General features: G+C 42.1%; 1 protein-coding gene across 1 annotated transcript; it reads left to right on the top strand.

Annotated features, from left to right (window-relative positions):
• Window positions 1–9288: 9288 nt before the first annotated feature.
• On the top strand, window positions 9289–11245 carry LOC121876172 (helix-loop-helix protein delilah-like). The gene has a single exon (XM_042381124.1). The coding sequence runs from the start codon at window positions 9849–9851 to the stop codon at window positions 10707–10709; it is 861 nt and encodes a 286-aa protein (XP_042237058.1). The 5' UTR covers window positions 9289–9848; the 3' UTR covers window positions 10710–11245.
• The last annotated feature ends 5104 nt before the right edge of the window (window positions 11246–16349 follow it).

Below are 16349 nucleotides of genomic sequence, written 5' to 3'. Positions count from 1 at the left end.
GGTGGTCGTCGTCAGGTGTGGCTAGAGACTGTTGTGGTGGTGGTGGTGGTCAGGTGTGTGAGGGGGCTGTTGTTGTTGTTGCATGGTGTTAGTGCGAAGATCCAGGGTGTGTGGGGGGCTGTGGTGGTGGTGGTGGTCGTCAGGTGTGTGGGGGTGTGAGCGGTGGTGGTGTGGTCGTCAGCGGGTGTGTGTGGGGGCTGTTGTTGTGGTGGTGGTGGTGGTGGTCAGGTGTGTGGGGGCTGTTGTTGTGGTGTTGGTGGTCAGGTGTGTGGGGGGATGTTGTTGTTGTGGTGTTGGTGGTCAGGTGTGTGGGGACTGTTGTGGTGGTGGTGGTGGTGGTGTGTGTGGGATTGTAAATTCTAACGTAAAAAAAAATTACCTTCTTGACAAGTATCTATAAAATATGTTTCGCAATATGCTATATATTTAGTGACGTGGTTACCATGTTTACTGCTTCCTGAGGTATTTGAAACGCTGAATAACCATAAACACCTGTTGTGACTCCCTCTGCACACCTGCACGCCCAAACACAGGTGTATAGTGCGTATTTCCTATAGACTGTGATAAATTGTCTTGGAGCTCAGTTATCAAGTATGTCCTACTCGGTATGTCATGATGTACATGTCCCAAATACTCACCGGTGTCCCACTTACCAGGCAGCCGTCACCTCACCATCTGTGTTTCATGTCCTAGGCCTTATTTAGTCAGGTATGTCCCGTTTATCTCTAGAGGTCCAACTTAATTGTTTTTTTTTTTACTTGATTCATCTGTCAGTTTGTGGTTTACCTGTTCGCTTATAAATCATCTTCCGGGTAGTCTGACTCCTTAGCTGTCACCCTGGGTATGTTTGATCACCCTGGGTATGTTTGATCATCGTGGGTATGTTTGATCATCGTGGGTATGTTTGATCATCGTGGGTATGTTTGATCATCGTGGGTATGTTTGATCACCCTGGGTATGTTTGATCATCGTGGGTATGTTTGATCATCGTGGGTATGTTTGATCATCGTGGGTATGTTTGATCATCGTGGGTATGTTTGATTATCGTGGGTATGTTTGATCACCCTGGGTATGTTTGATCATCGTGGGTATGTTTGATCATCGTGGGTATGTGATCATCCTGGGTATGTTTGATCATGCTGGGTATGTTTGATCATGCTGGGTATGTTTGATCATCTGGGTATGTTTGATCACCCTGGGTATGTTTGATCATGCTGGTATGTTTTGATCATCGTGGGTATGTTTGATCTATTGGGTATGTTTGATCATGGTATGTTTGATTCGTGGGTATGTTTGATCATGCTGGGTATGTTTGATCATCCTGGGTATGTTTGATCATGCTGGGTATGTTTGATCACCCTGGGTATGTTTGATCATGCTGGGTATGTTTGATCATCGTGGGTATGTTTGATCATGCTGGGTATGTTTGATCATCGTGGGTATGTTTTGATCATCCTGGGTATGTTTGATCATCGTGGGTATGTTTGATCATCCTGGGTATGTTTGGTCATCGTGGGTATGTTTGATCACCCTGGGTATGTTTGATCATCCTGGGTATGTTTGATCACCCTGGGTATGTTTGATCATCCTGGGTATGTTTGATCATCTTAGGTATGTTTGATCATGCTGGGTATGTTTGATCATCGTGGGTATGCTTGATCACCTGGGTATGTTTGATCATTCTGGGTATGTTTGATCATCCTGGGTATGTTTGATCATCCTGGGTATGTTTGATCATCGTGGTATGTTGATCACCCTGGGTATGTTTGATCATCTGGGTATGTTTGATCATCCTGGGTATGTTTGATCATCTGGGTATGTTTGATCATCTGGTATGTTTGATCATCCTGGGTATCTTGATATCCTCTATAATTGTTTTGATCATCTTGGATGTTGATCATGCTGGGTATGTTTGATCATCTTGGTATGTTTGATCATCCTGGGTATGTTTGATCATCCTGGGTATGTTTGATCATGCTGGGTATGTTTGATCATCTTGGGTATGTTTGATCATCCTGGGTATGTTTGATCACCCTGGTATGTTTGGTCATCCTGGGTATGTTTGATCATCCTGGGTATGTTTGATCATCCTGGGTATGTTTGATCATCCTGGGTATGTTTGATCATCTGGGTTTATTTCATCTCCTGGCTCTCATCTCCTGGGTATATTTCATCTCCTGGTTCTCCCTCATCTCCTGGGTATAATTTATCTCCTGACTCTGCCTCATCTCCTGGGTATATTTCATCTCCTGGGTATGTTTCAATTCCTGGTTCTGCCTCATCTCCTGGGTATTTATCTCCTGTTTCTCCATCCCTCTCCTGGTTCTTCCTCATCTCCCTGGTTCTCCCTCTTCTCCTGGGTATGTCTCCCTGACTCTCCCTCATCTCCTGGTTCTCCCTCTCTCCTGGGTATATTTCATCTCCCTGGTTCTCCCTCATCTCCTGGGTATATTTCATCCCCTGTTTCTCCCTCATCTCCCTGACTCTCCCTCATCTCCTGGTTTTCCCTCATCTCCCTGGGTATATTTCATCTCCTGACTCCTCATCTCCTGGTTTTCCTCATTTCCTGGGTATATTTCATCTCTGACTCCCTCATCTCCCTGGTTTTCCTTCATCTCCCTGGTTCTCCTCATCTCCCTGGGTATATTTCCTGTCCCTGGTTCTCCCTCATCTCCCTGGGTATATTTTATCTCCCTGTTTCTCCCTTATCTCCTGACTCTCCCTCATCTCCCTGGTTTTCCCTCATCTCCTGGGCATATTTCATCTCTATTTCTCCTTCATCTCCTGGGTATGCTCAGCCCACGTGCCAGCCACCTCCTTACCTCGTCCTTTCCCTGACGGTGTACAAATTGGCCTCGGTGGGGGCCAATCAAAGCCACGATCAGGTCAAACAAGGCGACCCTCTCAGTTATGACGTTGTTATGAGGTCATCTGATAAGAATCAAATGGTAAAAAGGCAGAGGCTGGTGAGGCATTAAAATAACAAGAGAACGTGGGGGTCATCGATTACCAACTAGCATAATCAATGGGTGTTTGTGTGTGTGTGTGTGTGTGTGTGTGTGTGTGTGTGTGTGTGTGTGTGTGTGTGTGTGTGTGTGTGTGTGTGTGTGTGTGTGTGTGTTGTGTGTGTGTGTGTGTGTGTGTGTGTGTGTGTGTGTGTGTGTGTGTGTGTGTGTGTGTGTGTGTGTGTGTGTGTGTGTGTGTGTGTGTGTGTGTGTGTGTGTGTGTGTGTGTGTGTGTGTGTGTGTGTGTGTGCGTGTGTTTGTGTGTGTGCAGAAAAAGCTTTGTCATGGGGAGACTCATTAGTACTTAGTTCCGTCAGGTATACGTACCACTGCCTACCTGGGTTGACGTGATTTAGACAGATTTTTGACAGTAATCTTGTCTCATGAGTATCCGTCTCCGGTCTCCTCTGGAATATTTAAGAGAATCATTATTTGTCTTGTCGTAAAAATCCTTTGTATTTATTTCTGGCTTGGCTGGTTTATTGGCTGTATACATTCATGATTCACCTATTGTAAATATTGAATTACTATTTTTGTTATTTTTTTTTCTCCTTATTTTGATATTCTCTCTTTTGTAAAGTTTAAGTTCGTTTCTCGCCACTGTGTGTGTGTGTTGTGTTGTGTGTGTTAATGATAGTGGGTTCAGTTTGCTGGTGTGGGGTGTGGTGTGTGTGGTGAGGTGTGGTAGGTGTGGTGAAACAGAGGTGTGGTGGGGGAAGGGTAACAGAGACAATGAGTTTTAGGAATTAAATTTAGTTAGGTTAGATGAATGTATACCACTCTCCACATACACTTTCACACACACTCTCCACGCACTAGCTCAGCCATACTCTCCTCCTCCTCCTCCTCCCCCATACACAGACACCTTACCTCGGCCCTACCTTGATCAATTCCCCCCCAAACACACTATCTCGGCTCCACACACTCTCCCCTCACACTTTATCTCAGCCCCACACAGACACTGCCTCAGCCTACCCCCCCGCCCCCTAAACAGTCTCTGAGCTCACCCCACACACACACACACACACACACACACACACACCTCTCAGCCCCCCAGATAGTAATTATAGATAAAACAAACTTAAAATACCCTGACTCAGCGACCATTCAGGACATATCTCCTCCTACGTGCTTAACCTAAACTAACCTAACTAACCTAACCTAACTAACCTAAACGTAATTATTTAATTTCTCCACGGTACGGTACAGATCTTCGAGGACGTGGACGCTGATCCTTGAGGTAAGCTCCAAGGCCAGTGTGTGTGTGTGTGTGTGTGTGTGTGTGTGTGTGTGTGTGTGTGTGTTTGTGTGTGTGTGTGTGTGTGTGTGTGTGTGTGTGTGTGTGTGTGTGTGTGTGTGTGTGTTTTATCTTTGGGGATGATAAAGTGAGGCTCATGTGTTTGGTGGAAGGCTTCCACCTTACCTCACCACCGCCGTCTTGTTTGTTTACTTTATGTTGAAGCCTCGAGCCTGTGTGTGTCTGTGTCTGGAGATGGAGGAGGATGTGTCCAGCCCTTCGAGTTTATCTCACACGATGGAGATGAAGAAATTTTCTATCTATGTGTGTGTGTGTGTGTGTGTGTGTGTGTGTGTGTGTGTGTGTGTGTGTGTGTGTGTGTGTGTGGGTGGGACGTAAGTACCGTGTGGCATGATGGTTACTGCAGACAGATGAAGAATTAACAAATGACTAATACTGTTATCAGGTGGTGCGTGGTGGAGGTGTATCAAAGGGACTGGTGATGTTTGTGTGGTATTATGTCGGGGATTTAACAGCGTCGTTAAGTTCAGATGCTGATAGATTTCAGTTTTATCTATTTAATTAACAGGACAATTACCGGTTTTGAGGTGCATTGTTACTGAGATAATGAACTTATTACTATTGTTGATTATTACTTCACTATACACGCACACACACTACATACATATAATGTTCGTGAAGGTGATGGTTGAATGATACTCCAGTGATTATAAATATTAGTGGTGATGGTTGTAGTAGCAGTAGTAGTAGCAGTAGTAATAGTAGTAGTAGTAGTAGCAGTAGTAGTAGTAGTAGTAGTAGCGGTGGTCAGTATCGGCTCAAAGTCTATTCTGGGTGGAGCTAAGTGTTTAACGAAATGAAACACCTGAGACAAACTCATAAACCCACGTGGCAGTGAAAGTTTTATTGGTGGCTGCTAAAAACCTCATCATCATCATCATCATCATCATCTTGGCTAAGTCCTAACAGCGTCGGTCAATACGTCTTAGAGAATAACACCAGGTGACCCAGGTAAAGTGATTACCTATACCCTGGAATTATGTTACTAGGCCAGAAATATAAAAAGATTGAAGTCTATATACAGTACAGGCCTTTCTCTTCTCTCTTTCTCTCTCTTTCTCCCCCCCCTCTCTCTCTCTCTCTCTCTCTCTCTCTCTCTCTCTCTTTACTTTCTTTTTTGTCTAGCCTTGAGATGAAGTAATATAGGCCTACACACTTACATTTTATATACATACGCACATATATACATATATACACATTACAACATGGGTCATATTAAGGTTAAACAAGAGAACAGAGCTGTCAGGATTATGTCTAGTTAGCAAATGTATTTTTGTAATGTTAATTTTTATCTATCTACATGATAATTTCTGATAAAACGGTTTTGGTGGTACAATAAATGCAGGTATGTAAATGTAGGTATTACAAGAATTATTAATAGACAATACTTACAAATATAAATACAAACACACACACACATACACACACACACACACACACACACACACACACACACACACACACACACACACACACACATCTCTGTTGTCCCCACCCGTTTCCCTTCCTCCCTTACTTTCTCCCAAACTCTCTTCCTCCACCACCCTCCCTACCTCTCATGTCTCTTACGTCGAGGTGAGACAGGGGAACGATAACCCGATGTCTGTGTGAGTGTTAGTGGGCAACAGAATCACGACCTGTAAACACCGTCTGTTTGCCTCATTTCCTTACATCACTTTTTAAATATCTTATGTCAGGGAGTTCATAGTCTACACGATTTATCAGCTGCCAACGGTGTCCTTCGGTATGAGCTGATGATAATACTAGTTGATTAAACTTATTCATTTGGAAACAGATCGATGAAGTTTTTTTTATATATGTATTGTATATAAAGTCATGTAATTAGTATGACTACTTCTTGTTGTGATATATTCCGGGAGTATTTTTTGTATTTTTTATAGTTTTGTAAGGGTTTTATAAATAATACTAATAATCGTAGAATAGTGTTGTGTCAGAGAGTTCATCATAGGCTAAAAGATGTATCAACTGGTATGATATATTTTCTAAGAACTAATTGTATATTTTAAACTCATAACTTTGTCAAAAATGTAAAAACAAAATCCTATAAAACAGTAACATCTAACTTTATATTTCTTATTGAAGTAAATTATAAACTGGAACATTTAATATCATCTATCATGGATTTTTCCTCTAAAATTATAGACATTGTTCACTAATATAGCTGAGGAAACAAATGTGTGTAATATTGACTGGGTAATTCACTTGTTGTTAAGATGTACTTTTGTCTTAGCTTTAAGTTTGGGTAAAAATAGATATAATGTGTAACTCAAACAACACAATACTTTGTATCTTGTTTAATATCCTGGTTTATATATATATATATATATATATATATATATATATATATATATATATATATATATATATATATATATATATATATATATATATATATATATATGTGTGTGTGTGTGTAAGTAACTATAAATTCGATAATTAGATAAGGCGGTGAATGTCATTATTTGTTTAATTAATACAGAAGTGAAATATTTTTTTGGTCAATTTCTATGGATAAAATGTTCAGTAATAATACGGAAGAGAGACTGTGTGGCATTCCTTTATGAACAACTATTCATATAATAATTTTTTTACACCAAAACAATAATATAACTGGTAGGATAAATTCTGGTATTTGTTGCCATTCATTAGAATAATTCACAGATATGTCAAGTTTATTTTAATTTTTGGGGAAATTAAAAGGAAAATCTTTTTTTTTAAGTTCAGTTTTTATGAGTTATTTCTGCAGTCTTGGTTTTCTTATATATACCAAGACAATAATACGGCTACATGTAAGTTTTTTCTTCAGAGATTCAACATAAATATTTATATTGTATACACAATTTAGATGGATTTCTTTCCCCAGGCATCAGTTGAAGCCAGAGGTTGTATGTCTTGGCTGGTTGGACATAACAATAGGTCCATGTTGTCTCCTTTCAGACGTAATTTTCAAGAATGACGTCGTACACACACTCACACACCAAACATAAACATTAAGAAACACTCGAGTGGTAAAAATAACGTGGTGGGTTCTCGTGGCCCGCTGTGTTTGTCCGAGCATCCTGAGGGGTCGCGTGACGTCACTCAGCCAACGCAGGATCGTGACCAACAGCTCCATTGCTAGAATACCTCCCGCCCACCGCTGTTGACCGCCTCGCATTTTTGTCGTGGCTCATAGCGAGGAAGGTCTGTCTGATGCTCTCTTTGACGGCCGCGTTATGTTGATGTTGTTGATATTCTTCTGACGACCGCACGCACATTCTTGCTGTTCCTGTGACGACCGCAGACTGATGTTCCTGTGGTGGCAATAGACTGATATTCCTGTTGTGGCAACAGACTGATGTTCTGCTTTACTCTGGATGATTTTTGATGCTCGTAGAGGGTTAGGGGCAGGAAGGGGAGCAGGGGGCAGGAGGGGAAGAGAGAGAGAGAGTATTAGGGACAAGGAGAGGAAGGAGGCAGGGGGGGAGTAAAGGAGGGAGAGCATCAGGAGGGAGGGGGAGGGGGTGGGAGCTTTACTGCATACATTCCACCTTTCCTTCTGTCTGGCCTAACTTCTCCTATCTCTCATATCTCATCTCTATCTCGTCCTCTTTCTCCCGTCACAATCCCTTTATGACGTCATCAATCTCCACCATAACGTGACCTGTGGTTAAGAAAAATTGCAATTTATGTCGAGGTCTCAGATCAAGTTCACGATATCTGAGAAAATATAAAATGGGGAAGAATGTGTAAAGGCTGGGTGAGAAGGGGAAGGAAAAGGGGGTAGTAATGGGGTGGGAGAGGAGGGGAAGGGGTAGTAATGGGGTGGGAGAGGAGGGGAAAGTAGAGAGGGTAGTAATGGGGGGTTTGGGGGAGGTGGTAGTAATGGTTGTTGGAGGGGAAGGGAGGTTATTGAGGAAGTAGGAAAGAATGGAGGGATAATACTATGCACTTTATATATATATATATATATATATATATATATATATATATATATATATATATATATATATATATATATATATACAGTATATATATATACATATATACACATACATTCAAAGAAATATATTCATGCACATAAAAGTTCCTCCAGAAACACACACATATGAACACAAATTTGCTTCCACTTATTATACAGATAGACAGACAAACACACATCCATGACTATAGAAGGTCAAGTATTAAGAAGAAAGTGTCCATCATATATATTGCCTCACTGTACTGTACTGTGCTGTGCTGCAAGGCTCCCTCCCTCGTGTACAGTGTCACCACCAGGCTGAGGCGGCCACCTTATGGTAATGTTCTGCAGTGCGGCTCCGTCTTATCGTCTGGTCTTCCTTCACCTTTGGTTAACTCTCAACTTCAGGTTAGATTATTTCACGCATAAAGCACTCTAATAATTTTTTATAATATACACTCGGGATGAAGGTAGATATGAAGATAAGATAATACTAAATATTTGTTAAACTGCCATGAGTAACTGGTGACGTAACATACATGATACCTTTTATGTCATTATCAAGCGACTGTCCAGCCACCATAACATAACAGTGTAGCCGCAGGAGCACAGCACCACCATCCTCGTCGGGAGGCTGGTGATGACTGAGCTAGGTGCGCCCTCCCTCCTCCCCTCCCCTTCCCCTCTCTCCTTCCCTCCTGCCCGAGATCAACACTCTACTGAGTTGCCAGCTACCCAAAATTACAGGTGACTCCGATTTTCAGATTATTTTACCTGCACTTACTGGAACATGAAGTTTATTTTTACATAAGAAGTAAATTTGTGATAATTCCATAATGCAGCAACAAAAACTAATGTTATATGTATTCGTATTGTCATTAGAATAAGGAGTCTCAAAACACAATGGTGTATGTTTTCTCTGGCCAACAGTGACGTCATAACTCTGGGCACGTGTGGAGGGACTGTTGGGGCAACAGGTGAACTGGGCATCAGTGATATCCGGGCGCTCATGGTAGCAACACGGGTTTCCTAAAGCTAACAAACCCTAAGACTCAGCCACTGGTTTATAAAAGACGCGGCAGTGTAAGGTGTCCCCAGTCTGCTGCTGTCCTGAAAACTCTTACACAAGTTGATGACACAGGTGAGCAGAGTGCTGGTGTTGCCTAGCGATGACACCCAACGTTCATGATCAGCCGAGCGTGAGATGCAGTAGTCCGAATATGGAAGAATATTTCCCCCGCCAGATGAGGAAGTGGGAAGGCCGGAGAGCGTCGTGTTGTGGGCAGTGTTGACACCTTCCTCACCCTGGATTATTGTGTACCAGCGGACTCACTCAAGTCTAGAGGTCGAGAAAAAGATATATGGTATTGACGTTGACTGAGACTACTAAGTGACTGAAAGTGAAGTGAACTGAATGATTTGGCAACATAAGTCACATGTTATATAGTTGAAGCAAAACATTTGATGTAAGAAAGTACCGAACCTAAACTATTCATAACGATAATCTCGCTCCATCGCGAGTGATTTCGATGCGCGTGCAGTAGTGATCTGTTGACGTGGCGACATGATCGATAGGAGCCGTCAGGTGATGGAGGGGTACCAGGAGCAGCGTCGCGACGACCCTTCCACCGACACCAACAACAACACCAGGAACACTAGGTCAGGGGAGAAGTACGCCCTACGACCCAGGACCATCATTAAGAGGCTACAACACGAAATAATCCGCAAGGAAGTTCCCAAGAGGTCACCAAGGTCTAAGACGAGGCCAGCGCCGTTATCAAAGTACCGGAGGAAAACTGCTAATGCTCGAGAACGTCATCGCATGAAGGAAATAAACAACGCGTTCGAGTCCCTGCGTAAGGTTCTCCCCGACGCAATGGAAGTTCACACCAGCTCATCGTCAATGACCAAGATCACGACCCTCCGTCTGGCTGTGGATTATATCAGAGCTCTCTCACATGTCCTGGAAGACACCAGTGATGCAGACCTCTGTACCATCCAGAGCACATTACAAAGTTCTATACAGGACTCATTGCACAGCTCCCTACAAGAGTCACTACAACAATCCTTCCAGTATTCCCTGCAGAAGATAACTCCCTCTTCAGGTAGCTTGATGACGACCTTCCAGTACCAGCACTCCACCTCTCATCTCCCCCAGCAGCACCTGCCCCAGTATCCTCAGCTGCTGGGGTACTGCACCACCCCCAGCACTGTCTCCCTCACCAGCTCGCCCTGCGCCGATCGAAAATCCCTGGGCAGTGCCAGTGACCTCGAGGAGCTCCTCTCTGACGACTCTGGACTCCTGGAGGACAACCTCGATGTCTTCCACGACATCCCAACCTTAGCTGTAGCTGACCCATTTGAAATTCTCCTCGTGTCTGAGAAGGACGGCGGTTTGTCCTTCACCTCGGAGTTATGTAACTGAGAAGTGAACTCTTAAGTTTCTTGACTTAGTGATGAATATTTCTACAGGAAATAGGTTAATCACCGTGCTGATATGAAGGTGCTCCCATTTTAAGTTTACGTCCGTACACCGTGTTGTTGAGTGTGACGCACATGTTCGTGTGTGTGAAGACATTCTCTCTCCTACTCTGTTGACGGATACTTCACAAAGAGAAATGACGGCTGTTGAATATTCATAAAGTCGTCCTGTGTTTTGCATATTCTGTCAGTTACCTGTCCGGTGATGTCATGCAAGAGATCACAGGACCTCAGGTGGAGTGAGCTGCCCCAGTGCCACCACAAGCAGGCGATGCTAGTCTAATACCAGTGCCATAAAGTGCCATTCCTGTAATGTCCACCATGATGTTGAATTGTGATACATGACAACTCACTCTTGCACAACTTGGTGTCATTGAGTATCATGTAAAATCATGAAAATTCAAAAATAATTTAAAACATGTAAATATATGTAAAAAGGATTATTTTTCAATATAAGTTTTCAAGATTTTGTGTGATTGAATAAAGATAATTTTGATGTATCAGAGGCTTTCCTTCCACTAAAATCCTTAATGAGTGAATGTAATAACTTATCTAAAGTGTGTCGTGTGAATAAATCATTATAAATATTTTATTTTACTCACATAAAGAAGAACTTTCTTTCCTGTTACTACCTATAAAAATGTTATCTCTCACAATAACCAAATTAAACATTCTTTGATAGTTAAGTAATATACAGACTTACCAATAGGCCTATGTGTTGGCAAATGTTACAATGTTATCACCACGTTTCGACAACTAAGGTCTGTAAGCGCGTAATAAGGTTGGTAAACTCACAAGTCCATCAACAAATAATGATCATGAAGGACATAAGTTTAATATGTGGGAGTCTGTCGCCCGATGGTGTGACTGACGCCTTGGTGGTAGAGACACAACCAAACACCAATCATCTCTCATCATCTCTCATCATCTCTCATCATCTCTCATCATCTCTCACCAACTCTCATCATCTCTCATCATCTCTCATCATCTCTCATCATCTACCATCATCTCTCATCATCTCTCATCATCTCTCGTCATCTCTCATCAACTCTCATCATCTCTCATCATCTCTCATCATCTCTCATCATCTCTCATCATCTCTAATCATCTCTCATCATCTCTCATCATCTCTCATCATCTCTCATCTCATCATCTCTCATCATCTCTCATCATCTCTCATCATCTCTCATCATCTCTCATCATCTCTCCACCAACTCTCATCATCTCTCATCATCTCTCATCATCTCTCATCATCTCTCATCATCTCTCACCAACTCTCATCATCTCTCATCATCTCTCATCATCTCTAATCATCTCATCATCTCTCATCATCTACCATCATCTCTCATCATCTCTCATCATCTCTCACCAACTCATCTCTCATCATCTCTCATCATCTCTCATCATCTCTCATCATCTCTCATCATCTCTCATCATCTCTCATCATCTCTCATCATCTCTCATCATCTCTCATCATCTCTCATCATCTCTCATCATCTCTCGTCATCTCTCATCATCTCTCATCATCTCTCATCATCTCTCATCATCTCTCATCATCTCTCATCATCTCTCATCATCTCTCATCATCTCTCATCATCTCTCATCATCTCCCATCATCTATCATCATCTCTCATCATCTCTCACCAACTCTCATCATCTCTCATCATCTCTCATCATCTCTCTACACAACAACTTCTATTTATTATTATTATTTTTTTAACAACTATCAACATTAGAGAAAGAAGCAGCTAGTAGACTGTTGACTGGATTATAATACATATAAACCAAATCCTTTTATATTCTTCTCCGTGATACAGTCAGGTCATACTCAGGTGCTGATCCTCTCATGTAAACCCCGACCAACTGATCCTCTCATGTAAACCCCGACCAACTGATCCTCTCATGTAAACCCCGACCAACTGATCCTCTCATGTAAACCCCGACCAACTGATCCTCTCCTATAAACCCATAACCCCGACCAACTGATCCTCTCATGTAAAACCCTGACCAACTGATCCTCCATGTACAGTAAACCCCGACCAACTGATCCTCTCATGTAAGCCCCGACCAACTGTTCCTCTCCTATAACCCCGACCAACTGATCCTCTCATGTAAACCCCGACCAACTGATCCTCTCATGTAAACCCCGACCAACTGATCCTCTCATGTAAACCCCGACCAACTGATCCTCTCATGTAAACCCCGACCAACTGATCCTCTCATGTAAACCCCGACCAACTGATCCTCTCCTATAAACCCGACCAACTGATCCTCTCATGTAAAGACCCGACCAATTAGACCACAGTTGTATGTCACTCAGTCATGTTAACACGTCCCCGGTCATGACAACAACAACAACAACAATGACAAAAGAAGAAATTGCAAATATTAATAGAAATGAATAATAATAATAATAATAATAATAATAATAATAATAATAATAATAATAATAATAATAATAATAATAATGAATAACATAGACATACATATTATCCTCCAAAATTTATTCATATGTATTATCACAAATTCCAACCTGAAATTAATTCTAGTTGCGTGTCGGTTACTGTTAATTAAAGGTTAATACATGAGTGAATTAATTGCTAAATACATTAATAAACAAAGAGAAAAGAATAAACAAGTAAGTAATTTTAATCACTAGAGAGAGAGAGAGAGAGAGAGAGAGAGAGAGAGTTAAAACGGTACCTTAATATCTTTACATCTTAATCACACTACAGTATAAATCTCAATACCTTCCACCACCTTATAATGTATCAGGTAATTAGCAGGTGTTGTTGTTGTTCTTCTCACGCTCCTCTCACCTGTTTCCTCCCCTCCGAGGCCAAGTCGTGTGTACAACAGCTCGGCCGGCCTCTCACCTGATGCTGTGTATATACCTGTCACCTCCACCTGATGAGTTATTTGAAGTTATAACTCAAGGACGTCTCTTCTATGCAAAGTTAGGTTAGGTTAGGTTAGGTTGTATTCTTTATCAGCCTTCAACTTACTTAACACCTTGTAATGTATACTGAGCCGTTGTGTGTGTGTGTGTGTGTGTGTGTGTGTGTGTGTGTGTGTGTGTGTGTGTGTGTGTAAGGTATAAGGTATAAGGATATAAGGATAGTTTTAAGACAAACCTGAACAAGTTCCAAATCGACCCCTTCACCTGGGAGACGATTACTCCACATCTTAACGTTTGGAGGATCACCACACGAGAAGGTGTCAATACTTTCGAGTTAGCCCGACTGCATACCGAGGCAGACAAGCGCCAACGCCGGAAAGACGCTGCCACCGCCCCTCCCGCACTAGATGTAGCCCTCCACACGTACAACAACTGTGAACGACCATGTCGGTCTCGTATCGGCCTCTTTAGTCACCTCAGAACTCACCAACGAAGGTGACATCCTTAAAAATTCATATCATTCTATCATAGCTGGATGATCGTCATACTTAATTCCGGGTGACAGCAAAGTAGTATGTATGTATGTATGTATGTATGTATGTAAGTATACGTGTGTGTGTATGTGTGTATGGATCGTGAGGTGGGTGCCCCGTGCCACTATCTTTGTCATCTCAACACCATGCACCGCCCTCTCATTACCTCTATCACTCCTACATACATTATTCCCATATACACACGTCGTGCCAACCTCTCACCTCTTCATCAATGTACACACACACACACACACACACACACCAGCGCCACTGCCTTTCTAAAACTCGATTTCAAAAAAAAAAGATTTATTATTATTATAATGTCTCACCTTTGTGGTATTCTATTGGGTTTACAGTATATTCGCGCCATTAGTTATTGGTGCTAGAGGGGAGAGTTTGATGTAGTTTCCGTGTATTTGTTATTAAGGAAGATAGGTTGGGTTTGGGGGTTGGGTTTGGTTTGGTTTGGTTTGGTTAGGTTTTAGTTTAGGTTAGGTTAGGTTTGGTTTGGTTTGGTTTGGTTTGGTTTGGTTTTAGTTTGGTTTGGTTTGGTTTGGTTTGGTTTTTAGTTTGGTTTGGTTTGGTTTGGGCCTTTTGGTTTAGTAATGTTTTTGCTTAGAGAGGGGGTTATTTATAGATAAACGTGAGGTATAGACGAGAAAGGCAATACGTTTGACAAAGATGTAAAGACCAAACTCACAATAGAAATCACTGGAGCGTATTATTAGTATAGGCGTGGCTTGTGGAGAGGGTGTGTAGGGACGATGGCTAATTAAAGGGAGGGGTGGTTAATGTGGAATGGGGAGGAGGGAACAGGTGTATGTGGAATGGGTGGGAGGGAAGGGATGGTATATGTGGAATGAGTAGGAAGGAAGGGTGGGAGGGAAGGGTAAGTGATAATGTAAGCGGATTAACGTGTATGGAAAGACTAACAGAGGAAGATAAAGATGACACAGAGACAAGCACTGATAAATGAGAGTAAAGTAGAAGCTTAGAGTAACAAACGATCATGCCAGGAGAGAAAGCTTAGGTAAAGAGTCAGCTTGTGTGATGCAGCAACCAACACCGACGTCTTAAAAGATAGGCAGGACGAGTAATTAAGAGTTCCTAACCTAACCTAACCTAACCTAACCTAACCTAACCTAACCTAACCTTAATTAAACTAACCTAAAATAACCTAACTTTACCAAACCAAAACAAACCTAACTTAAATTAACTTTTGAGATGGTCGGACGGTGAGAGAGGGTGGGTGTCCCAGATGATGTAGCCAGAGTGAGTGTTTACCACCTGGTTATACACTAGGTGGTCGATGATAAGGCGTCGTCCGCATGGTTCTCTCACACAGTATGGATATGTCTACAACGTTTGGGTCCTGATCATCTCCGTCTTTAATTTGAGTGAAAAAGACGTGTATATTTTCTTGACACCCAAATGGTCTTTGACTTTTGATTTGAGTTTATTTCCTTTAACTTGAAACGTCCAGGTGACATCTCGACAAATTTCATCTCCTATATTAAAAACAAAACATAATTCCCAAACCATTAACCTTGAGGTGACGTGTTGATAATCCTCACGTGTAACTTATACAAAGAATACAAACCTGTCCTTATATTGCCACAGTCCCGTCACCAACAGCACCAGGGAAGTGCGTAAGAAGAAAGCCATCTGTCCATATACCGTCAACACCGCACCGCTCGTCCATTCCCAAGAACTACCCTTACACCTAATCATCCATTATTCAATTTGTTAATATATCTCTACCTGACGTTTAATACATAAGGTAAATAATCAATAACTACATAACGTGCGGAGGGAACTGCTACTCTACAGGTAAGGGTTATGGTCCTACTGTATAAAAAAAATAAAATAATTCTCTTCGATCTAGATGGACGTTTTATCCTGCTCCAAATTGTGGCCTCCATCACACTTCATCACTTGTCCTCACACCACCAACCACCACACGTCTGTATCATCACTCAGTCGTGTAATAAACTTCTCTAGGTCGTAACTCAGCCCACCTCCTGAACACCTATGATCCGACACGCCGTTACTCTCCTGAAGGTGTATAGTGGTTGTGATGCTTATGGCGAGACACTGATGGCGAGTTGACGAGGTGGATAAAGTGAGGGCGGGAGACGAGGTGTTAAAGAAT

Source organism: Homarus americanus, unplaced genomic scaffold (genome assembly GCF_018991925.1).
Source record: "Homarus americanus isolate GMGI-L3 unplaced genomic scaffold, GMGI_Hamer_2.0 scaffold34921, whole genome shotgun sequence".
NCBI classification, from domain to species: Eukaryota; Metazoa; Arthropoda; class Malacostraca; order Decapoda; family Nephropidae; genus Homarus; species Homarus americanus.
Note: the sequence above shows the minus strand (reverse complement) of the source record. Positions and strands in the feature narration are given on the sequence as shown.